The following is a 25,746-nucleotide window of genomic DNA, read 5'->3' on the forward strand; positions in this document are numbered from 1 at the left end:
TATAAAAGACAATAACTACCAAATATGACTCAACAGCATAACAGCATTGGTAATATTCATCAACGTAAACTTTCATATCTGGTTTCCGCAAACAGTAAAGTGCGACGACATTATCAGAGACCAGCGATGAAATAAAACCACTGCGAGCATTTTACGATTTACAGGATCTATGCATATGTCATTGGAAGCAAAGGTGGAAGTTGTTGATATACAGTGTACAGTATTCATGCATATGCCATAATGATTGGAAGCAAGAATGCAAGTCGCTGATATACAGTGTACAGTATTTATGTATATGCCATTGGAAGCAAGAATGCAAGTCGCTGATATACTGTGTACAGTATTTATGTATATGCCATTGGAAGCAAGAATGCAAGTCGCTGATATACAGTGTACAGTATTTATGTATATGCCATTGAAAGCAAGGATGCAAGTCGCTGATATACTGTGTACAGTATTTATGTATATGCCATTGGAAGCAAGTATGCAAGTCGCTGATATACTGTATATAGTATTTATGTATATGCCATTGGAAGCAAGGATGCAAGTCGCTGATATATATTCAATGCCGTTCGTGATTTATTACCTTCCACTTGAAACGCCGTTCACTGGTTTTTCATTTCCGTCTGAAGTATGTACGTAATCTTTCCATGACGTCAACAACCCCAGTTCCGTGTAGAACGTTATAAAAATGAGACGACCTGGCTTACTACCTCCCCCGCAATGGCACTGGGGTGCTGGCAAGTCTAGTATGCCTAAAGCACGTTTCTAGTAACCCTTGTGGTCAAGCCCATAGACGTGTGATGATCAACACCTCTAAGTCAGTGGAAACATCCTGATTCTGTTAATTTCGATGTGCTAAAGGTGGTATCTCTCTTCACTTGGAGCACCGGTGCGGCACCGCGGGGTTCGAAAGATTACTAGACGAAATAATTTTCTATTGTGTATTTGTTTTCTTCTAAGTCATACTTTTACATGTAACACAATGTCTAAATGATAAAATAATTGACGAAAATAACATAGCAGCGCCGCAGTGAACGAACACCGCAGTGCCCCACCGGTGCTCCAAGTGCAGTACGATACCACTACTTACATGGACCAATTCTGAAAATGTTGAACTGAACACAAAAGATCAGATTTAACCAATTGTCGATTGATCATCTCCAGTCTTTGTCAAAGAATGAGCTGTCCATTGCTTCTAAGACGTCACGTCAAGTAGATAGCACACGTGACTTGATGAGCAGTGGATCATAAGTTACCTGTTGTAAATTTGCAAATCGAATTATAGGCGCTAAACATTGCATGAATGTTCCGTCTTAACTCCTAAGGATAAGGATGCATTGTACGGATAAGGAACCTATCTATATATGTTGGAAACATTGGGAAAGTAATAATACAAATATCTTTATTTAGAACAATTTAGAAACAGCTATGTGTTTTTGTTATTGTTGGAACATGTTCTGAAATGTTCCAACAATTTGCGTCATTTTTCCCCTCCATAGAATCTTTTATCAGCCCCATAAACCAAGCTGCTAAGCTGGGCCTTTTGTTTGGGTCTTGTATTTTTAGATTCTCTTCAGTATACACTGGTGAGTCTTTTGTGAGAAGCTGTGAGACAGACATAATTTCCTGTACTTGGCAGGGATGTGTGAATTGCCCACTGACCCAGTTTCATCATTTTGTTTCAATGTTCGAACATGTGATCACATGTGATCACAAATGATGAATCTATGTTGTAACTGTTTTGAAACTATCAGAAATAATGACTTTGATGTTAGAAATGTTTCTAACATGTTTGAATACTGTAGAAAATATTTTATAAACAGTTCTAAACAGTTACTATTCACAATTAGAATGTTATAAAGATTTCCAAAATGTTGGAATAAAAGGCAAGAAACACCCTCTTGGTAATGTGAAATTGACTCTAACTCTAATAGACTATTTCTTAATGAGTATCTTTCATCTGCTCAAAGGTGCAACTATTAGTACACCACTATCGTGCAATCACTGATTTCGAGCCAACATTGGACAATTATGGTGCCGTGAAGTTTGCCAGAGATGGATAATGCCATGTACCCTAAAAATTGATCTTTATCAAGCATGGCCTAGGTATATCCGTTCTACGCATTGCGGGACGTATATTCATTTGTGGCGATTAACGTGGCGCTACATATCGTCCAGTTTATTTAACCCTATTCAGACGGGGGGGGGGGCTTTTGAGGTCCGCGCCAACTTCGATGTCCTATAACGCCAGAACGCCTTACGCTAAAGCCACCAAATTTGGTGAGTTTTCCTAAAATATCGTTGGCAACAATTTCACGAAGTTTGACAAATTGTAAATTTTTTCGTGTTGCCATGGCAACCGTTTGCTGACAGGCAGTTTTGCCAAAAATCACTATTTTTGGTTCTAACAATGTATTTTTCACATTTATTTGCAATATTACTGCTTTTTTGTTACATAGATAAAATCTTATATTATTTAGCATATCTTTCATAATTATAAATGCATAAATTATGCTAATTTGATGACGTCATCAGCCCAAAATCCAAGATGGCGGACCGTATGGCCAGATCAAGAATAACAAGCTAATTATCCCTTAAAATTTGTAACTACCTGGTATTTTTTCATCAAAAACCAACTAAATGAATAAATTTAGTCTATTTCCATTGCCCTTTGTGATTATTTGTTGCAAAAAAAGTATTTTTAAAAATTCAAGGTGGTGGATATAATATGGCGGAGCCTAACTCGTATCTTAGATATGCATGACGTCATTTTATGACGTCATTATGACGTCATCGATGTTGCTATTGACAATACAAGTTGTAATAAACATTATTATTCTATCTGCACTTGTTGTTACATTTTCGTAGTATAACGTGAAGTTTTCTGAGAATACCCTTTTTTCATGGGTCCAGCCAATACAATCAAATTGATGACGTCATAATTACGTCATCTTACGTCAACGTAACGTCAAACGTCGAATACTTGTCAGATATTATGTCGATATCATGTCCTAAAAATTTGGTGGCCCTACAACACGTCGTTCAAGAGTTAGAGGACTTAGAAGTGGAGGGCCTCAAAAGCCCCCCCCCGGTCCAGGGATGACCAAAAAAGCCCGGTCTGAATAGGGTTAAGACATCATTCAAAAAGCGCATGGAGAAAGCTAGATGCACGGACCATTAGAAGAAATATCAGCTCCCCAAACGAGGTGTTTGCATTTTTTTTTCCTTTGCCTGTTTGACTTAGAGTGAAAATGTTCTTATATTGAAGTCTTGAATCGGCGTCCATTTGAAATCCCCCTCTTTCTCTCTCTCTCTCTCTCTCTCACTCTCTTCTCTCTCTTCTCTCTCTCTCTCTCTCTCTCTCTCTCTCTATATATATATATATATATATATATATATATATATATATATATATATATTTCTCAATATATACATTGTCTGCCAAACGTAAGGGGGGAATATTCCACGAAAATGGGTTAAAAAATAAATGTATTCCTATATGGCAGCAGCCAATATTACAAGAAAAGAATGAATGTGTCGTGACAAATATATACCACCCACCATGTGGTCCAAAATACAGGCAGACAATCAGGTTTTTCTGTACCACCTCAGTTGACAGCCGGGAACAGCAGTCGCTACGAATATCTCCTTGGCCGGGTTGTAGCTGTGCTTTGCAAAGGTATGTGCGAATTTTAGATTCAACTTTTAGAATTCCACCATACTTGTTTAGGGGATTGCTATGTTTCGGCTATGTACAGTATTGTTTATGTAATCTCCTAATCTGCAGTCAACGGTAGCATTTCAGACCAAACATGCATAATGTAAAAGCAGCCGTGTACGTTTTGAGGCCATAGGGCCAGTGTGTTAAGAGTAACTTATTATTGGAAGGCAGAGGCCAAAACTCTCCATCCATCGCCTACTCACCACCCCACCCCACCAGATGAAGTCAGATCAAAGTGGATGTTACTGCACCATGGGGCACCGTTGTGGCGCTGCGGGGTTCGAAAGATTACTAAGAACGAATTTTCTCATGTTTTATGTATTTTGTTGTCTTCCATGTCATACTTTTTACGTACTAAGTAATATCTAAAATATTTTAAAAATCGGCGGAAATAAGACAACAGTGCTGCAGTGAACGAACCCCGCAGTGTTTCACGGGTGCCTCAAGTGCAGTGAGATACAACCTCAACCATTAACACCTTGTTGGAGTCAGAGAAAACCTGTGTGCTGTTCCTTCCAGGAATCGAAGTCGTTACCTTTCAATAATGCGTGTGCTAGCCTAGGCACCCGACCATTTTGCACCACCTGCACAAACCTAATGCATTCCTTCTTCGATTTCTCACCATCCATATATGCTTAGCCTAACACAAACCATCGCACTTCAGTGGTAGAGACTGCAATATGCAAAAAACGGTATAAGTAGTGCAGATCACGTTTACTAAAAAGATTCTATTCTATACGTTACTTAGCAAAGCCCCATTATAAAAGGCATCCCACCAAAGTGTCAAGAGGTGCACGGTACTAGTGCGGTGGGTGATGGTAGTGGTGCTGGAACAAAATAGTGAGTAGAGTTACAAAGAAGCGAGTTGCAAATAATAAAAGGAAGTTGTGATGTGATGGCCGCACTACTTCTCTATACCTACATTTTAGGGGTTGGGGAGGAGGCATGTATTGGGCCAGTCCCAACTTGAAGAAGTTCGGTGTCGGTGATGTGACACCATTCCACTCCGGGATTGTTTTAGGGAGATAGTTAGCTCTATATGTGTCTTGTCGGGGATTTGTTTCTGATGAGATAGTCGTGAATAGGTATGGCTACAAGACTGTTGATGGCTTTATAAAACAGGACCAGGTGTGTCAACTTTCGTCTGTCATAAAGGGTGGGCCATCCCATTTCTGATGTTGAACTACTCTAATAGAGTTACTATATAGCTGTACGTTCCTCTTTTATGTCTCTTACAATTCTCAAACTGTATGAATGCTTTACCACTTTTGTGGATCTATGTCGACTCTATATCTCTAGCCATTTGCACCAATTTAGATTTCCTATAATAGCTGTGTTCCTCTTGTATGTCTCATACAATTCTTTAATTGTGTGAATACTATGGCTCCTTTGTATATCTATGTCGACTCTGTGACCAAGTACAAGTAACTGGCCATTTAGACAACTCCAACCATAAACATTCCTTCTAGCTGTAAAACGACTTTTAGATGTTGTCCAATTTGCAAAGAGCCCTCTCGTTGTGAGAGCGAGTCATTTGAAGGACTGATAAAGAGATATAGCCAATACCTACGTAGTAATGGTCTCGTGCGTAATTGGAAAACCTAGACTGTGAACGTCTCAACAATCTTCCAATTTCCTATCTCCAGGTAGGACGTAGAGAAGACACACCATTATAGGACTCCCCAAGGCATCAAAATTGGTCAAATGTATTCTCTGGAGTGCCATATAATAGGTGACATAAAATGGGATCTCGATGAGATATGTTTCATGTAAGACATTCGACCAGCTACGCCTGTATGTGGTACATTCGTCAAATAGCAAGAATTCTGAGAAACCACATGTCATCGAACTAACCAAGACTATCTTGACACATGCGGCTTATGCAACATTCATACCCCTGTCATATTTGGCGAACATCGATCGGACGACGATTCTGCGGCAATCGCCCGAGCCTTGCTTATAATAATAACTTTTATTGCACAACAATTGTACAAGGTAAAAAGTATGACTTGTATGTGACTGAGACGGTTTTCAGGTGAAAAATACGCGCAAACCCTCTGTCAATCTTAAATATGGCCGATCTTCCATCGATAAGCCCGAAGATCGTGTATAATGTGACAGGGGTATTATGATCACTCAGGTACTCATATATACGACTATGTATCATACAATTTGCATGTGTACATGGTAAACGTATATGTATATTCAAAGAAAAGATGCAGAACAAAATGAAATCAACAAAAAAATATTGCTTATGTCATGTTGAAGATCTGCTAACGTGTCGAGACATACTCAACATGTGTCGATTTCCCCGTAGTTAATATGGAGGCGGTTATATAGCAAAGTTCCAACCAACTATGTAGAACCTGTTTCATCAATACGCATTCTTCAGCACCGGAATAGAATAGACGCAACCCTACACACATGGGTACTATCACTCGCTAATATATGACGTAACGTTTTTCAAGATGCTTTCACCAGGTCCGCTTGAGCAGATTCTCAAGAGGCAAAGTGAAACTAATCAATCAGAACGGCCATTTTCTGACGTAATGTATGGTCCTCTGTCGAGTAGTGCAATCTTCTTCTGCGTTTAAATCTTGGGGTAGATGGTATAAACGGGTGGAATGACTAATTCTACACCGCACGAGGTGTAAATTTCTTCAGCACTTAAGCACCTAAACATGCTTGTGCATGGAGGCCTACGTATGGAACTTTCCGGCACTTGGGATTTAGCACCCAACACCCCCCCCCCCCCCCACACACACACACACACACAACAGCAAAACGTTAGCTTCTGTAATTCAAACAGCAGGAGCTAATTAACTCATTGCATTGTTTAAACATTTGCATCGTCAGAACTTGTTTTATCTTTGTTTCCTATTGGAGTGCTAAAATTGTCTTCATCACCTTTGCATACTAATACATCGTTAATATGTAGAACCTGCTATGAAATAAGATCTCTTCAGTGTCACTGACGAAAGATAACGGATGTTATCTGAAACGGCTAACCTTTTCCAAAACCATCACCAGTTGCTTGAGTAATTGCTACTTGGCGAGACTTTTTGCACGATTTGATTTTCATGAATGTATTTTACGCAGGACGCGGGAGTTGATGAGATTATCACGACGGGACGTCTCCTTCCCTGCGTCAGCACATCGCAAAGTGGCGACAATTTACTATCTTGATGCATGCAACGTGCGCCTGAGCAACAGTAAGTAGGTAAGGGTTATCTATCTCTCGTGCTGTTATAAGATAAACGAGCACTCGAGTCCGAAAAGAGCTGTAATTTACCAATAGATGATACTTTTAGGAGGCACAAAATGCAAGAAAACTCTGAGTCTGTTTAGGTGACAACTGCAGACACCTATTATATCAGCGAGGTTTATACACATAGTTTTATTTACTTAAAATATTGTTATTGATTGTTATCCCGTCCATGTTGAATAGGCCTTATTCCATATACGGTCGCCAATTTGGATTTTCTTGGGTCATCCGGGCCATTGCACCAAAACGAGACTGTTCCTGATTGAAAGCATGTATTATAGTATAGGTAGTTTTATATTTCAGCAGCGCTAGCCCTTCATAAAAATAGCTAGATGGTAGTTGAGCAGCACTGGCTGTGCACGTTAAACAGTCAAACCAATAGATGAATAAAAAATACGCATTACTTCACTGTATACATTTGTACGATTAAGTGCCTATTAATTCCCTCGCATGCATCGAACAACACTTTGTATTCCATTAAACTCCCGAAGAAAACCCTCTAGACAATCCAAGCCAATGGCTAAAATATTCTTACCGAGGAGGCCTACTGCTAAAAATAATTTTGCTACAAAAACAACGCCAAAAATATTCATTGAAGAGGGTCATCAGTCACGTATATGAGTAAGTTAACTTAATAATAGAATATTCTTCAGTCAGTGACACTGTGAAACACGTAGCTCCAAGTTTTCAAAGTCGTCCCAGGGCATCGAACATTTGGAGGTACGTGCCCTACGTGTTTTCAAACAGTCACTGATTGACAAAAATATTCACGCTGACAATAGTGTCTATATGAGATTAGGAAATATCACAATTGTCCCCAATACACACGTCACATAATTAAAAAATAGAAAAAATGATGACTGATTGTGTATCCACACATACATGATCTCTTAGAAAATAACACTCCCTTTTGGAGTTTAGTGTACATTGAAAACCAGAGCTAAAGCGTTAAAAAATCGAATCAATCAGAAGTAACATTTCTTCGCTCACAGTTATCGTTATTAGGTACATGACGTTATTGCAACTACTGTATTTTACTAGGGGATGCATGAACAAATGAGCTATTACTAGTAGGAGGCCACTTTTTGTAGCTCTCACATCGAAAAGCACCAAATAATGACGATTGAGTTCAGCTTAATAGGTCCCTGCGCGACTCGAAAAGCAGCAAGTGCTTCCCTAATGGATTATTGTCTTAATGGCAATACGTCTTTTAACCAATCGGGTCCAATCAGTTCTACATTTGTCTTTCAATGTTATTATCAAGAGTATGATGTTATTGTAATTACTGTGTTTACTGGGAATGTGGAGTACATTTGTTAGCCTCAGTGTCATCTTTCGGTAGCTATCAGTTCACAAAGCACCAGAACTGGCAATTATAAACTTAAGGCACCTTAATACCCACATTTGCGAGTTTAAAGACAGCATGTATACAAGAGCTTACAGTCACTCTTCCGTCTATAATGGAGCAAAACGTCTTTTAGACAATCGAGTTGAATCACTGGTAACATTTTTTCTCTCAAGGCTATATCATTGGTTGCATGACGTTATTGTAATGAATGTGTTAAACTACCTTAAGGGAATACGGAACAGATATGTGTTAGTGTCATATTTCTGTAGCTATCACATCACAAAGCACATCGACTGACAATACAATTGCAAGCATCATAATATCTATGTGTGCAACTAAAAAAGCAGTATGTATACTAGAGCTTACAGTCACTCTTCCGTCTATAATGGAGCAAAACGTCTTTTAGACAATCGAGTTGAATCACTGGTAACAATTTTTCTCTCAAGGCTATATCATTAGATGCATGACGTTATTGTAATGGCTGTGTTAAACTACCTTAAGGGAATACGAAACAGATGTGTTAGTGTCATTTTTCTGTAGCTATCACATCACAAAGCACAACAACTGACAATACAAGCATCATAATATCTATGTGTGCAACTAAAAAAGCAGCATGTATACAAGAGCTTACAGTCACTCTTCCATATATAATGGAGCACAACGTATTTTTACACAATCGAGTTGAATCACTGGTAACATTTTTCTCACAAGGCTATATCATTAGATGCATGATGTTATTGTAATGACTGTGTTAAACTACCTTAAGGGAATACGGAACAGATGTGTTAGTGTCATTTTTTGTAGCTACCACATCACAAAGCACAAAAATGACAATAAAAGAGCATATTAATATCTATGTGTGCAACTATAAAATCAGCTTGTAGACCAAAGCCTACTGCCACTTGTACCTGTCTAATGGAGCAAAGCGTATTTAAGATAATCTACTTGAATCACTGGTACCATTTTCTCTCAAGGTTACCATAATTTATTAGACGCGTGATGTTATTGTAATGACTGTGTTTTACAGGGAATGCAAAACAGGCTTATTAGTTTCAGTTAGTGTCATTTTTCTCTGGAGCTTATCACTCCACAAAGCACCAAAAACTGACAATAAAAGAGTGTCATAGTATCCATGTGTACAACTTTAAAATCAGCATGTATACAAGAGCTTATTGCCACTTGTAGCTCTCTAATGGGGAAACGCGTCTTTTAGACAAACGGGTAGGATCACTGGTAACATTTTCTCTCAAGGTTACCATTATTAGGCGCGTGATGTTATTGTAATGACTGTGTTTTACAGGGAAATGCAGAACAAACGTGTCAGTCTCATTTAGTGTTAATTTTTCTGTAGCTAAAGCAATAAATCACAGAGAAGTAAAAACTGACAATAAAGAGCATCTTAATATCTATGTGTGCAAGTATAAAGGCAGCATTTATACCAAAACCTACTGCCACTTGTACCTGTCTAATGGAGCATAGCGTCTTTAACATTATCTAGATGAATCACCGGTAACATTTTCTCTCAAGGTTACCATTATTAGGCGCGTGATGTTATTGTAATGACTGTGTTTACAGGCAATGCAGAGAAACGTGTCAGTCTCAGTTAGTGTTAAATTTTCTGTAGCTAAAGCAATAAATCACAAAGAAGTAAAAATCGACAATAAAGAGCATCTCAATATCTATGTGTACAACTATAAAAGCAGCATGTCTACCAGAGCTTACTGCTACTTGTACCTGTCTTAAGGAGCAAAGTGTCTTTAAGGTAATCTAGTTGAATCACTATTACCGTTTTCTCTCAAGGTTACCATTATTAGACGCGTGATGTTATTGTAATGACTGTGTTTTACAGGGAATGCAGAACAAACGTGTTAGTCTCAGTTAGTGTTAATTTTTCTGTAGCTAAAGCAATAAATCACAAAGAAGTAAAAATCGACAATAAAGATCATCTTAATATCTATGTGTACAACTATAAAAGCAGCATGTCTACCAGAGCTTACTGCTACTTGTACCTGTCTTAAGGAGCAAAGTGTCTTTAAGATAATCTAGTTGAATCACTATTACCGTTTTCTCTCAAGGTTGCCATTATTAGGCGCGTGATGTTATTGTAATGACTGTGTTTTACAGGGAATGCAGGAACACATGTGCAAGTTTCAGTGGAAGACCAACTTTTTTTGGCATCGCAAAGCACCAAAAACTGGCAATCAAGAGCTTCTTAATAGGTCTCAATGAGACTACAGGTTAGACCCAAAAGTCAAATGTACTACCGTTATGAATGCATGTTTGAAACCAGAGGGTCTCCTTGAATAGTTTCATCAAGTTGGTACGTCACTGACTAAAGTAACTGTTTTTATACCACCAGAACTTTATTTTCACCAACGATGACCGTCTTTCACCATCCTCAGGGCAATACTGACTGGTTCACATTGTACGGCAGCAATATTTACCGCTGCTTATAGATGCGGTCAAAAAACAAGATATTTACATACATATACAGTGATTGATTACGATTTTTTTAAATTCACGTTGTCAATTTGAAAAAGAAGATATAATATAAACGTTTTTTATGACAAAATACTAGTTACGACTTCTTAGGGCAAATACGTTATTCTTGATCTGGTAATATGGTCCCCCATATTGCATTTTGGCCGATGGCGTCAGCAAATTAGCACATTTTACGTATATTCAATTATGAAAGATATAGTTGATAACATAGAATTTCATTTACGTAAGTAAATAGCAATTATGTACCAGCAAGTAAACCTGACAAATACATTATTTAAAAAAAATTAGCGATTTTGGTCAAAAATGCCTGTCTAAAATCGGCTGCGATGGCATCTGTAAATATGGAAATATTTCGAAACTTTGTAAAAGTATTGCCAAGTACACTATAATGAAAGTCACTAAATTCGGTGACTCTAGCGTCAGCCGTTCGTGTGTTATGCGACATGAAATATGGTGCATGCTTCAAAAGCACCCCCCCCCGCCATTTGAAGACGTGACTTTCATTGCACATAACGTTGACTTGGATATTGTAGTCAGTGTACATGTATCTTATAGCTCCCCGCCAGGCTCCAACAGCTTTTAGCTGTACATGATCAATGGAATCAAGTTTACGATGAGTGAAAAAGAAGCGTGTCCCTGCTCGATACCACTGAGTACATCTGTGGAATACGTCTGAGCCTGGATGAAAGGACTGTCTGGTCCCTGGCGATATTCATAAGCCGTGATGTTCAGAGGACATATCCCAAACGTGCTCACAGGCATTACATGAAGCACATAAATACGCCGTTGCGATTTGGCATCAACCATTACAGTTGATGTTCCTACTTATAGGTTTGCTAGCGGCCTAAACGAGATACGTTTTTCCACTTTTGTGGCCTTTTGGCAGCTATCAGTTTATCAGTAAATCACCTTCATGCTTTCTTTAGCTAAAGTCTATCATCTGATTGGCTGACGCTTTTAAAAGCCACGCCCACAAATTTAAGTGGAAGCATCAGCGCGGTTAACGTTTATCAGAGTATCCCTTTCATGTAGTTATATTGTATTGGCTTCGGGCGAGGCTCTGCATAGGATATTGTTCCAGGAATTTACTGTCCTTGTCTGATGTGGCTGGTACCCAGTATCAAAATAGTACAGTTTTGCCTTAACTCTGTTATATTATTACGTCCATAAATATGCACAGTCATCCCTCTTCTAGCCATGGAGTCAATAATGGAGAATGTTACATGAAACAGATCAGATCGTGTGATTCAGTGATATCTGTAGAATGCTATGAAATGTGAACTTGAAGTTTCGCTAAACTTTCACAGCCGAATAGGCCGTCTACAACATCCTCGTGTCACGTGACCTGTGTAACTTTTGACTCACAGTTCTCGTGACCACCATTTTTATAGCTATAAAAAAGGTTGGCTAAGACATTCTGAAAATTTTTACCTTCTTCACGCTTCACGTTACGTGTGCTTGACAGTTTGAGTCTATATTTTATATGCCAATGCTTGTTTGAGGAATAGATTATTAGACTTTTTTTCATTCCAATAACCATTTTATTCCTCCGCTGTTGGCCTCGACATTGCTTGCCACACAAGATTTTTTTCCAATTTTTTTCGAGCTCAATTACGTTGTATCCCTAGTAACTTTGCAAAGTTCCTTTCCCCCCTCTATTTACAATGTACTATTTGAACACTTCTTTTCCTCCCTTTATTTACAGTGTATTATATGGACATTCTGGCAAAATGCTAACAGCATTCTTACATATCTTTATTGATATCATTCAGTGTCTTGCCATAAAGAATGCAGCAAATTGCAATGGCATTAAAGCATTTATTTTATTACTAGCTTGCACCTCGAACAAGCAGATTCTTTGCCTTCACACTTGGCATTCATCCGTGCCTTACCCACCACTTTGAAAGCTGCTGTTACACCTCTGACTGCGGGGGCTGGATACACGTGTGGGAAGCTACTCTCTCCAAGGTCATAGATTCTGATAGCACTCACCTTGGGGATTCTAAACTGCCATTTGTACACCGCCGAAGGCCAGGACTACAATTTCTCAGGGAAGGACTTTTCAACGGACACGCCTACAGCATCATAACGAGTCCAAGATCCCGTGCTAAAAGCACCAAATGTGTGGCCAAGAGCAACCAAGCGAAGTCTTCCCGATGAAACTTTGAAGATGAAGCATCATCGACTTAGAAGAAACGGAAAGAATAGTGCCTCAGTCAAATATTGTTCCGGTTTCTGGGGAGAAAGGCTGCATCAACATCATTACAATGATCGACAGGCTTTGTTAAGTAAACGCAGACAAGGTGAACCAATTCCAGTCAACTCAATGCGGTACCTTGAATTCGAAGCTTTAAGGATGAATTATCAAGGAACGAAAGACAACTGTTCTAAAATGTATAGGAGGCCATTTGCTTCAGGGCACTCCAGCCATTACTGAACAGAGACGGTAGGCGTTATAAACTTCCTGGTGCGTTTGATCACTTGCTGGCTTTACTTACCTGCAATATCAGGTGTTAGTAAGATCACGTGTCTGTGAAATATTATCGACTAAGAAGAAGCTGTTCTTGAAGAATTGTGCCTCCATCCAATTGGTTCATTCTTGTCCCAGTTTCAATCTATGGAGAATGGCTGAATCATCAGCACTACAACAATAGAAAAACATTGTTAAGGAAACGAGTTTAAGAATTATCTCCTAGACCAGATAAACCAATTCCAGTCATCTCAATACCAGTACATGGAAGCTTTGTAGATGAGTTATCATGGAACGAAAAAATAACTGTTCTAAAGTGCATAAGCTAAAAAAAGCCATATACGTCAGGACATCCCAACCATCACTGAACAGAGAAGGTGGGTGTAATAAACTTCCTAGTGCGTTTGATCATTTGATCAATTGCTGACGTCATGTATCCGCAAGATCAGGTGTTAATAAGATCACGTGTCTGAAACTCTCGTGAGTTTACGTTCTGATGTGATAGGTCATCAGTATTGATGAAGGCAAAAGTGAAAATTGAAAATTTGATCCCTGTATACCTTTGTGTTGAAGAAAGTTTAGCATAAAGATTATACTATTTCTAATACGCATTGTGCTTCAGTCCTGTAGGTTCTTTCTCATCATCATAACAATTACGAAAAAGCTCGAGCCGGAGAGTGAACCTATGAACCGAATCAGGTGATCTCAATATGCCTGGAAATCGTTATCTCCTGGACCAATACCTACAGGCAACAGAAAGTGTGCTTCCATCTCCGATCTGTTAATTCTTCTTTCATGTTGTGCTTTTGATTAAAAAAGCAACGTCATCTGGTTATGATGGCAAGACTTGGTTGTAAAAACGTGTGATGGTGTTGTCTTGGCAACTGTGTAACCTCTATCTAACAGCCTTATGCCAGTGAACATTTTCAACAAATATTTTACAAAACTTCGCCTTAGAGGGACATATCTAGACATTCCTCATCACCCATACGCATTGACGAGCATTGGCAACACTGCATTAACATATTTCAGAACTTTCAGAGAACGTCAAGTAAAAAATGTGCCTTGGGTAGAATATTGATTTGCTTGTGGACATTATCAGTCGTAGTAGATTAGGGTTGGCTAAGATAAGGGTGCTCTCGGATGACAGTGCGGTCATGAATATCATTATTTATGCATCAAAAAGTATTACTCAAGCAACTGGATCTGACCTTGGAATGATTTTGGTTTCCAAAATATCTACTTATCCACTTCCTTGAGTAACTGCCTCTTGGCGTATCTTATCGCCAGGGTGTCTAACCTTCAAGACGTATCATTATCATGATTGATCCGTCTCCTCGGCAAGGTTTGCGTTACTATCTATTCATTGCGTATGTAGGCAAACGAAAGACAAATGCACAAGTATGGGAAACTTATGATTGCAATAGCGAATGGTCCCGTTGTTCGGTCAAGTATTGGACAAAATGTAATCAGTGAAAGTTGCGTATCCTTTGATTCAATCACAAGGTTTACAAGATCATAGTGTTTTTTAAACTATCAATTTGCTTCCATTACTCACTCTATAATCTACACAGAACAGACTTGCAAACAAATTGCAGGATATGTCCACCCACATATGTTCTAACAGGGCCTTTCGGGCAATTCTAGACGTGGCCTTTCGGGGATTTTCCAACATGCGGACATTGTTAGATTATTCTATTTCCTCGATATGTGGGACTTATCTTCTATATCTTCTATTTTTTAATATAAATCATGATTCACCATTATGCTCATTACTATCCACTGCGTTATTTTCCGCATGTTTTCATTATGTTTTAAAGTAACTAATAATTGACATTCTAATCATTTACAGGGAGCCTATCCACCACAGCGGCTACGTTCTACCAAATATTTGGCCTCTGTTTAATAACAAGCTAATTACTTAAAACAAAGATTATATCAGATCAGAATGGACATTTTGCACATCAAACACGTCTAGGGAAAAAGATAAATAAAAAAGATCACCATTTCTATTTGAAAAAATTAGAATCTGTCACATGGTATTTATTATGGATGCTAACAACACCACCGGAGATGGTTTCGTCGATGCTAGAAACACCACAGGAGCTGGTCCATCCCACGACTCCATGTACAAACAACCCATTGCCATCATGTACCTGCTGGCAGTCGCCTACGGTCTGGTCTTCCTGCTGTGCATTATGGGTAACGTCCTGGTGTGTGTGGTGGTGGCCAAGAACAAAAGCATGCGCACTGTGACCAACTATTTCATCGTCAACTTGGCCGTGAGTGACCTCCTGGTGGGGTTGGTGTGTACCCCCCTCACCTTGGTAGACAACCTTACTATTGGTAAGTTGAGGGAAAACAATGCTTCCCTTTGCCAAAAAGCAGTTACTCAAGCAACTGGATATGATTTGGGAAACGGTCAGACGTTCCAACTGCTATCCAGCAGTTTTCGTTAGTGGCACTGAAGGGATCTGGGAAAAAACAGGTATTTTATACCCTAACTATGGATGAAGACAATTTTAGATGTCCAATAATAAAAGTTGTATTGTAAGACTATTCTAGGCTAAAAACAATTTGGATTCTTTTGTCTTCAGGAAGATGTTCCTATTGGACATCTAAAATTGTCTGACCGTTTCCAAAATCATATTCCAGTTGCTTGTCGTCAGTAACTGCTTTTTGGCATATCTTATTACCTGGATATCTAACCTTCATCGACGTAACGCTTTCGTTTGTCTTTCACTAGTGTTTATGATTAAATAAAGGATGCATAATCACACTCCTCTAGAACAAAGAATCTACAAAATTGCACATCGTGATGGAAGATGAACTGTATTTCATGGTAGTTGTAATGAGAAAGTTTGTGATAGAAATACAATGCACCCTATATAGTCACTAAAGATCTATAAGTAGTAACGAAAATAAATCCCTGTGCGTTTTGACAATCGCTATTGCTAAACTCATGACTACGATACTGGTACCAAAATGTGTCTGTTTGTGAATATGTCTTTATGTTAATGTGCACTTAGCGCAAACATGTAATGAAATTGAGAAAGGGATTATTGTTGTTATCAAGTCAGTGTTTCAGAAAAAAAGGACAGATACGTGACACAAATGAAAACTAATGATAGTAAGAAGTTTATTTGCAAGTTCGTGCCCGAGGGCTAATTGCAAGTACATGTACATGGTATACACATAGTGACAATGGACAGCCATAAATAATATTCTAATCTAATACTAGTGTTGGCTATTTCTAAACAGGTTGGGTTTGACTTCTTTTTTGGAAGCAGAGGGAGACGAAAAGTCCCACATTTTCTAGAATTTGTGGGTTCTGCGATTTCAAGAGAAAAGTAGCTTTCTGTTCGTCTGTCAATTTGGGGAAGTTGGGATAATACTTTGTGACTTCTCTAAACAGAGTGATTCTTTCGGTTTGATGTATGATTGTATTCCACCATGGTCTTTTTGTGCCCAAAATAACTTTCTTTTAAAAGTTGATACTTGCGGAAAAGTATCAAAAGAAAACAATCTGTCACAAGCTAATGTCTCACGTTACCTCGTGATTATCTTAAAAAGCCTTTGGAAGATGACATTTCCAGAAGACTTCAAAGCATAAGTGGCATGACATTTGCGACTGAAGCACACAAAGTTGCTGAAATGTCAAAAGTGCTCAGACAAATATCAAGGAAAGCCAACACGTAGGCATAATGTCTGCACCATAAGGTTGTTAAGCATTGCCCTTAATTCAAGATCAAGAATTTTGATGCAGAAAGTCACCCCACCCGGATGACATTTCCTTATGATATCATATCATATCTTGGATCGGCTATCTTAAGTGTCCTTTGCCTTTCATGTGAGTTATTCCATATTTAGGAGGATCTACTTCAAAAACTTTCAACGATTTGTGCCTTTTACACTCAGATCAATGCTTCTGAGTTGGTAGTTACCAGTGTTTAACATATTAGTGAAAGAGGCAGAAATCGTTGAAAGTTTTGGAAGTAGATCCTCCTTAATATGGAAGAACTCACATGAAAGGCAAAGGACACTAAAGATAGCCAATCCAAGATATGATATGATATCATAAGGAAATGTCATCCAAGTGGGGTGACTTTCTGCATCAAAATTCTTGATTCAGTCTCGTTATATAAAACAGTTTATGGAATCTGATAACCATAAAGGTTTGTTTCTGCTCTCATATTGAGGACCAAGGGGGTGGAGTGGGTTGTTTGTACAGAAAGAAACAGACTTCTGAATAACTGTTTAAACAAACGTTCGTTCACAAGACGTTTGGCGCACTGCCATGTCATATACGTGGGCATTAATACCGTTACCGATAACGGATGTTAAAACAGTACATTTTGGCCTTTTCCTTCGGCAAGGATTCACAAGGATTTAGACTACATATGTCAGGAGTGAGGGGGCGTATATGCAGACATCCACAAAGTGGACATATTTCCTTACACCATATATCAAGTAAATGGCATCAAACAACGATAACATAACAGATGATTCTTTCGATATTGTAAAACATTTTGTCCGGCGAAGTGAGTTGTACAAAAATAGCAACAAAAATACATTTCTTGTAACTAATAATTGAGAAAGACTGGGAAATAAATGAAAATGTCATAAAAATGGAAATTTCGTTAACGGATGTTACTGGATTTGGCGACAGACATTCACCAACCATACAAGAGTGCAAGTCAGGACCAGTAGCGATACGAATTGATACTTAAGAGGTTCTAGCTAGTCTTCTCGTGCGACAGCCACTTTTAGGACAGAGGTGGTACCCATAGCTATAATCTAATCCAAGCATTTTTCTTAAAGATTTAGTTATTGTATGAAAATTAAAAGAAAAGAACAGAGATGATGCAGACAATTTTTCCCATGGAGTGGAAAAGTCATTACATTTTCCATCCACATTTGAATGCATCAATTTTAGAACGAGAAAATACGTTGTTTGATACTATTTGGGGCTGCCGCTTTAGTAACCATAAATATCTTGATCATCTACTTTTCTTATTCTTTCAGGTTGGATGTTCGGAGAAGTAATGTGTAAGCTGAGCCCTATCGTCCAGGGGATTTCATACGCCGCCTCTGTCTTAACCCTAGTGGCCATCGCTGTCGACAGGTAAGAAAAACATTTATGACAAAGGTGACAATCTACAGCTGAAGACAGGCGAAAATGTAAAGCGTTACTGATACACTGGTAGACGTACCGAAAATAAAGTATCTATATCCAGCTCAGAAATACCAAAACAATCGTGCCTTCAATTATCATACTTATAAACTGTGGTGTTCAAAAACGACTTATAAACTGGTGGACGCCGACTACAAAGTATTTAGAACCAGCTCAGAAATACCAAAACAATCGTGCCTTCAAGTACCAGATTTATCAAATTGAGGTGTTAGAATGTTCCTTTTTTTTCCTAGTTATATCGTCAAGTAGAAACATGCGATAACGTTTAAGGCCATTACAACTATACTGTAAAGGTTAACTGTGACAGGTAACAGTGTAAGATATTGGCAAGGCAGCTGTTACTACGCAAAGTACCTGCGAATCCTTTGTGTTACGCCGAGTACCAGTGCAATGCAGTCAGAAAGTTATTGACCAAGAATTGATCTGCTCAAAAAAATCACCTCTTCCGTAAAACTATCAATAGAGTGGAACTCGACCACCATGTATTATGGGAGCATTCTACATGTATATATATATATATATATATGGGCACCCCGTTGATAATTCAAAAGCAGCATTTTGATAGTCATGCAATGTGGTATTTATGAACGCTTCATACATCTAAGAGCCGCTTGAAAGCTACTCACAGGCCGAATTAACGTTATCAAACTCGATGCACGTATCTCTTGATTATACCTGGCATGAAGCTTTAAGAGAGGCAAGAATATGGTACAAAAATAAATCTCCCTGGTGAATAAGCTTGCTCGTGTAAGATGGATTAGTAGAAAAATGAACTTGCAAATGTCTAGTCTTTCTATTAGATAACACATAAAACAATTTACATACAAATTACATAGATGTTATATAAGCTAGTTATAGAATACATATATTCAAGTTAACTTACATACATATTGCTACCAACTTCCTGTGGAAACTTAGTCTTGGAGGCAGATCTTTGCCATATGAATAGATATAGACTTGTAAATGAAGACCTTTTTCAATGCGTTTCTTGTTTTGACATTAGTCTTTATGTATTTATTGATATAGACTAATGAAAACAAAAACTATTCATATATTTATTCAGATGAAACAAAGAAGTTTTCGTAATCATGCAGATGGTGTTTTAATGCATCATTCTTTTGATTGCTGGTGAAAAACATAATTTTACAGAACGAAAATCAATGCAAATATACTAAGTAAAGACCAAGGAGCTTCTTGTTAAAAACACATAAGAAAGAAAAACTGAAATATAAAATTCGAGAACAAAAGACTATGATTACAAATTATCTTAAGAATCTTTAACATTGTGAAATCGAATCACTGACTCACCGAAGGGTAAAGTTTGCGGGACACTGTTGCCGAGCAAAACAGGAATTAGTGTATTCTGTTCTTCATTGGAAACCAAGTGGCCGGGTACATTGCAGAAGTTTGACTTTTACGGACACTTTGACTAGAGACTCAAACACTGGTATACAATTTGATAATTTAGAGCAAGCTATGTCAGATAGGGGCCTTTGGGGTGAAATCTGTACTTGCCTGGTTCCGACCGCTGGTCGATGATGTATGTATGTATGAAACCGAATATAAACAATCGAAAGTTTATTTGTAAATTCTTGCCAGAGGGCTAATTGCAACATGAGACATACAGAATACATAGTAAACATAGTGGAAACAAGTGACTATTTGGGCAATAATACGGACTCCTGAGAGCTACGATCCAAGCATTTGGGGTTTGAAAATTTAACTCGATATGACAATCAATGTGTAGTCAGCCCCACTTGCCAATGTGCTGATGGTGTTTGACTCCACTAGATATCTGGCCGTGATCACACCAACGGAAAGCAAGCTGACCAACATGCGCACCTTCGTCATCATCATCGTCATCTGGCTGTCAGCAGTGGCCATGATGTCACCACTGGCCTTTGTCACCCAGTATGACGCAGAAAAGAACGTGTGTGACGAAGAATGGGCTACTCAAGACGGACAGGTACCTATTGTCGTGCGGTTCCAATTATCCCCCACTTTGGGTTATGTTCACATGTTCAGAAAAGAACGTGTGTGACGAAGATTGGGCTACTCAAGACGGACAGGTACCTATTGTCATGCGGTTCCTATTATCCCCCACTTTGGGTTATGTTCACATGTTCAGAAAAGAACGCGTGTGACGAAGATTGGGCTACTCAAGACGGACAGCAGGTACCTATTGTCATGCGGCTCCTATTATCCTCCGCTTTGGGTTATGTTCACATGCTGAGGGGTATCTACTCAAGACGGACAGGTACCTATTGTCGTGTGGTACCTATTATCCCCACGTTATGGGTTATGTTCACATGCCGATATCGATGGGTATCGAGTAAAAGCAAGGTCTAATGAGTAAAAGATAAGCATAATCACGCCATGGTCGGCTGTCCTTTGTACAAGCCACACGTACATTAGCCTCCACAAAGCCATAAACGAGTGCTCAAGGAAACAAGATGTTTGTTTTGTTTGTTTGTTTGTTTGTTTTTGTACCGTGCTGTTAAACGTTACAGTCATTCTGTTTCACCCGCCTCTACAGTGCCTTTTGTATGATTCACTGTAAACTGCAAAGGATACAATTGTATGAACTAAATAATATAGGATAATAAGAAAACATTTATACAATGAGTGACATTCCCCTTTTCTAATTAACTTTTTATACCTTTACAAATTTTGCTATTATGAGAGCTGTAAGAAGATGTAGTCAAATCTATTTCTGGTATCGAGTATCTTGAAATCTGCAGTATTTAGACAGGAATGTGTAAGCTATCGTACCTAGAGCATTCAAAGACAAAGTGAACTCGCACACAAGCGCCCACATTATATTTCCTTTCAAAGATTATTAGTATCTTTTGACTAACCATTGAACTGTATACCAACAGAAAAACTACACCCTCGCTCTCTTCGTGCTGTGCTACGTGGCCCCTCTCACCGCCATCACAGTGATGTACATCCGCGTGGCCGTCCGTTTGTATCAATCCACCATGCGATCCAGCGTGCAGGGGGCCATCCAGAGGGGAGTCGGGTCAAAACGTGCCAAGCTCGGGAACAAAGTCCGCGTCTTCAAGATGCTAGTGGTGGTCGTAGTCCTGTTCACGCTCCTACACCTTCCCCTGCATACGGTCACCATGCTAGCCGACTACGCGGACCTTGGGTTTGAGGACACAAAGCGGCTGTACTTCTACGGCTTCCCCGTTGCACACTGGCTGACTTTCTTCAACAGCTGCGTCAACCCCATCGTCTACGGCTGTATGAACAGGAACTTCCGATCGGGGTTCGCCGCAACTTTTCCCAACGCCGCCAACAAGATCTTCAACCACGACTTCCTGCATCTGTCCAACATCTCCAACCTCTTCGGGAAGCGGACGAACGACCTGAAACATTCGAACGAGGAGAGCCCGAAGAGCGGCAACAAGGGGCCGACTAACAGACGAGAGTCTGCGGAAATGGTGGTCATGGGGAACGAGGTTACCAAGACGCAGAATGCAACAGCGTTGACCACTATGGGATACGCAACGTGGGTCAGTCAGCTGTAAACCAGAACGTCAACGAGAAGACTGGAGATTGCTCATCCACTTCGGACAAGCTATTTGCAGTAATAGTACGAAAATTACAAAAATCATGCGTTTGATGACTACAAAACAGAAGGGAATATGAACAGCAAATGAAGAGTGAAAGAGAACATTATCTTGTCAAACATACTATACGATGACAGCTTATAGTTCCCTGTAAACACGACATGGCCTAATAGAACTTTATCGATGTTTATCTAATTTAGGATTAACTTCACTAATGGTGCGATTGTCGTACGGTTGTCGCACGATTTTGATGCAATATGATTTTCTAAGCAGTCTGTGGCAGAAGCAACCATCTACAATGATCTAAGACAGTTTTGTACAGCAAGACAGGTGAAGTTTGTCTCACACATGAATAATTGTCCCAAAAATGCCCTAAGATAACAATCTTACGATGATTTCACCACAGATGCGACCGCTTCATAACATAAGATTTGATCTAATGCCTAGATTAAGTAATTTTGATTGCCATAGTACTTAGCTTTGTTGTAGCTTTGGTTTTGGGGTTCATTGTATGTATTCAGTACGTAGTAGTATAAACGTGTTTGGGCAGTCATATATATATTTCAGTCTTATTTACGAAGAGTGGATTCTCAATGTATCAAGAGCTTAAGCGTCGTTTGTGCACACTTATATCTAATGAATCTGCTTGTAAATCTTTGCAAAGAAAATATAATAATCTGATAGATTGTTATATAAGCAGGTTTACTGATTGCACAATTCCAGTGCACTAGATTTTCAAAGATCTTATTGGTGATCAAGGATTTTATCAAGAACATCATATATTGATTTTAAGAAAAAAGAATTTTATTAGATACACTAGATTTACAAGTATGTTATTAATAATCAAGTTAAAATATGTTTTAAAAGAGTATGTTATATCAGATAAAGTAGTATGTTATATCAGATGAATGTGTAACGGTGTTGTTCAGAACTAAGTGTCTTATATGAGACAATGCACTATGGCTACCTGTACAATCACTAACACACATGTAAACACACAGGCAGACAGACACACACATGTATGTATTCACACATTTGCATAATATAAAACAGAGCTGTGCGATACATATTCTAGGAATATTCTTAGCTTTTGCAGAACGAATTGAAATCACTGTAATGTTTGCAGTTGTGAATAAAAATTTGTGGTATCAAAAAACACTTTACTTGCTTAAATCACTGTCTTTGATATTGAGATCATGACATTCCTTAAAGAAATTAATCCTTGCGCCTGGATATTGACTTGGTCTTCAGACACTGTATCGACCGTATAGGGATTTTAAAATTTTAAAAGCAGACATATATAACACGTAAAGAAAATAACAGTAGTAAATTAGAAGTACTAACGTTAACAATAGCAGATACAGTGTACATGTCATCAATAGATATCAATAGATATTCTGCAACCATGAAATTACATATGGTCATGAAGTGCACATCTAGCCCTATGGTTATGAATGAGTTGCAGATGCAAATTCATAGATGAATAATCATGTTTTATAGTATTTTGATATTGTAGAGTGACATTGAATCTACTAAGAGTTTTGGTGCATGAACAAGGCAAAACACAATTTTGATGTGACGACCCGATGTGCTTGAAAGTCGTGGGATGACTTGATAAGTTGAGATGCTAAGGGAAGGTAAGATTATGTCTATTATTATAAATAGTAATATGTTATATAGACGAGAAATGCAATCATAAGTTAACAAAAAAAAACATCATAAGATCAGTTCAAATAAAAGAAACAAAATCAGAAGAGTCACCTCGTAGCTAATCTAAACCAAGCATTAGCGATGTGGTAGATTAAATGGCAGCGTCGATCAACTCAGATGAACATCAAAACAAAGTAATAGTCCTAAAAAGATTCTAGACGTGTACACCATACGAATTCACACATTACGTATATGCTGCGCTGCTACTAGAACGTACATGATACTTCAATGGCAACAATTAAGTTAAATGTGAAACATTTACTCATATACAAAGCGCCAAAAGATTTGAAGGAACTATGCATCGTTCAGGCCTATAGTCTCGTGCTCTCTCGCGAAATCGAGACTAAGTCACTCTCCGTGAACAAGATGGACTGTCAGCCGTCGAAAATTTGGAGGTATGTACCTTACCTTTAAAAACATTGCTCTAAGAAAATTCGGAGTAACGTTACAAATAAATTTCCGCTTTACTGTTATCATGTCTTCTTTTTCATGACAGTTTGTCAGGTTCTTTGGATGTCCATGTAGCGCAACTGGTAGCACACTAACAGTTGAACTCCTTTTTCCAACTATATTTAGTTAGTTACCAACTGGGAGAATGCCCTGGTTCAATCATGTGAAATGCATCATCATTGGAGCTTCTCTCATCTTTCAAATAGGCCCTAGATCCTGTGTTTTAGGAGATAGAGAAGTTATATAGAATCCATTGCCAAATCTGCAGCTATAAAAGTCGGTTCATGTCTCCGAGCCAGGATTTATCTCACTCCAAGTATAATACTATATCTCTACAAATCCATTATCCGCCCTTGTATAGAACATCGGTGCCATCTCTGGACAGGTGCCCCGAAGGACTGCAACGCATAGACCGAATTCAAAGAAGAATTTGTATGGCTATTGGCAATCAGTTATTATATAAGCCTGACCCTCACAGGCGAAACATTGCATCCCTGTCCCTTTTAGCCGGTACTTCCATGGCTATTGCCCCAATGATCTCATACTTCATGTCCCTCCGGTCAGAGCCTTTCAGTGCAACACAAGGTCCTCTTCAAACTCACATTGCTATATTGTTCAATTGTCGGTTTCCAAGTCCTTCTACAGCATCGGTTCTCTACCCGGTGAGCAAAATATGGAACTCTCTCAACGACAACCGCTTCCCTACTGTCTTATCAACCTTCAAAACCGCTATCTCCGTGCACAGTTATTTCAAACTTTTTACTTCATTGCCTTGAAGTGGTTTCGTAGCCTTGCTTTGAAACTCTCGTTAAAATAGAAATGTCGAAAGACATATAAAATGCAACATGCTCCTTTAATGGATATACCTCGCTACTGAGAAAGCAGGGAGATTCGGTGCATGCCCTTTATGCCATCGGGCACTACAAGAAGGGCTCGACCGAAGAATAGTATGGAACTCTAGAATGTCAAACGATCTTTTGCAACCAAGAATGTCAAAGTAACTTTCTAAGCCCTAGACTTCTTCTTATATACCCTGACGTCCGGACATGACCTTCCTAGGTATCAGACTGAGATTTACCTTCATCCAAACTAAGTCTTGTACTTCAGAACGCGTCTCAGTGTGTAATCTGCCCTTCCTAAGGCCGGTTTTCCTGTTACATATTCATCCGCCTTCCTGCCATTGACCTTTTGGAATTGGGTGACTTCCAGAAATCCAGAGCCAAAACGCGGTCGACTTTCAACTTGATGAATACGTCACAGTCTCAGTAACTAATGGCAATACATTACCCTGTGTGCAACTATATATTATGATCATTATCTGGCAGTGCACGAGATTATATTGGATACGGGCAAGGAATAAATAATCCATGCCTGGATGCCAGTCTATATATATATGTGTATTGTCTTTTCGATCTTGCATTCATCATGCATCCACCGTCTATCTAGTAAGTGGTTTATTGTTAACCTTGAAGCATTGCTTGAGCCCATAACAGAGCAACTGTTACTAA

General features: G+C 38.8%; 1 protein-coding gene across 1 annotated transcript; it reads left to right on the plus strand.

Annotated features, from left to right (window-relative positions):
• Window positions 1–15,168: 15,168 nt before the first annotated feature.
• LOC118426350 (neuropeptide FF receptor 2-like) lies at window positions 15,169–23,151 on the plus strand. Its single transcript, XM_035835677.1, has 4 exons — window positions 15,169–15,655; window positions 18,335–18,434; window positions 20,295–20,469; window positions 21,383–23,151. The coding sequence occupies exons 1-4, from the start codon at window positions 15,346–15,348 to the stop codon at window positions 22,034–22,036; spliced, it is 1,239 nt and encodes a 412-aa protein (XP_035691570.1). The 5' UTR covers window positions 15,169–15,345; the 3' UTR covers window positions 22,037–23,151.
• Window positions 23,152–25,746: the final 2,595 nt, after the last annotated feature.

This window comes from Branchiostoma floridae, chromosome 11 (genome assembly GCF_000003815.2).
Source record: "Branchiostoma floridae strain S238N-H82 chromosome 11, Bfl_VNyyK, whole genome shotgun sequence".
In the NCBI taxonomy this organism is placed as follows: Eukaryota; Metazoa; Chordata; class Leptocardii; order Amphioxiformes; family Branchiostomatidae; genus Branchiostoma; species Branchiostoma floridae.

What these genes read in the sequence shown, in the direction of transcription:
- LOC118426350 (XM_035835677.1), top strand. Translation starts at nt 15,346, where the DNA reads ATGGTATTTATTATGGATGCTAACAACACCACCGGAGATGGTTTCGTC. An exon ending in GTGGCCATCGCTGTCGACAG is followed by an intron (nt 18,435 to 20,294) that starts GTAAGAAAAACA and finishes TGACTCCACTAG; the next exon opens with ATATCTGGCCGTGATCACAC. An exon ending in GGGCTACTCAAGACGGACAG is followed by an intron (nt 20,470 to 21,382) that starts GTACCTATTGTC and finishes GTATACCAACAG; the next exon opens with AAAAACTACACCCTCGCTCT.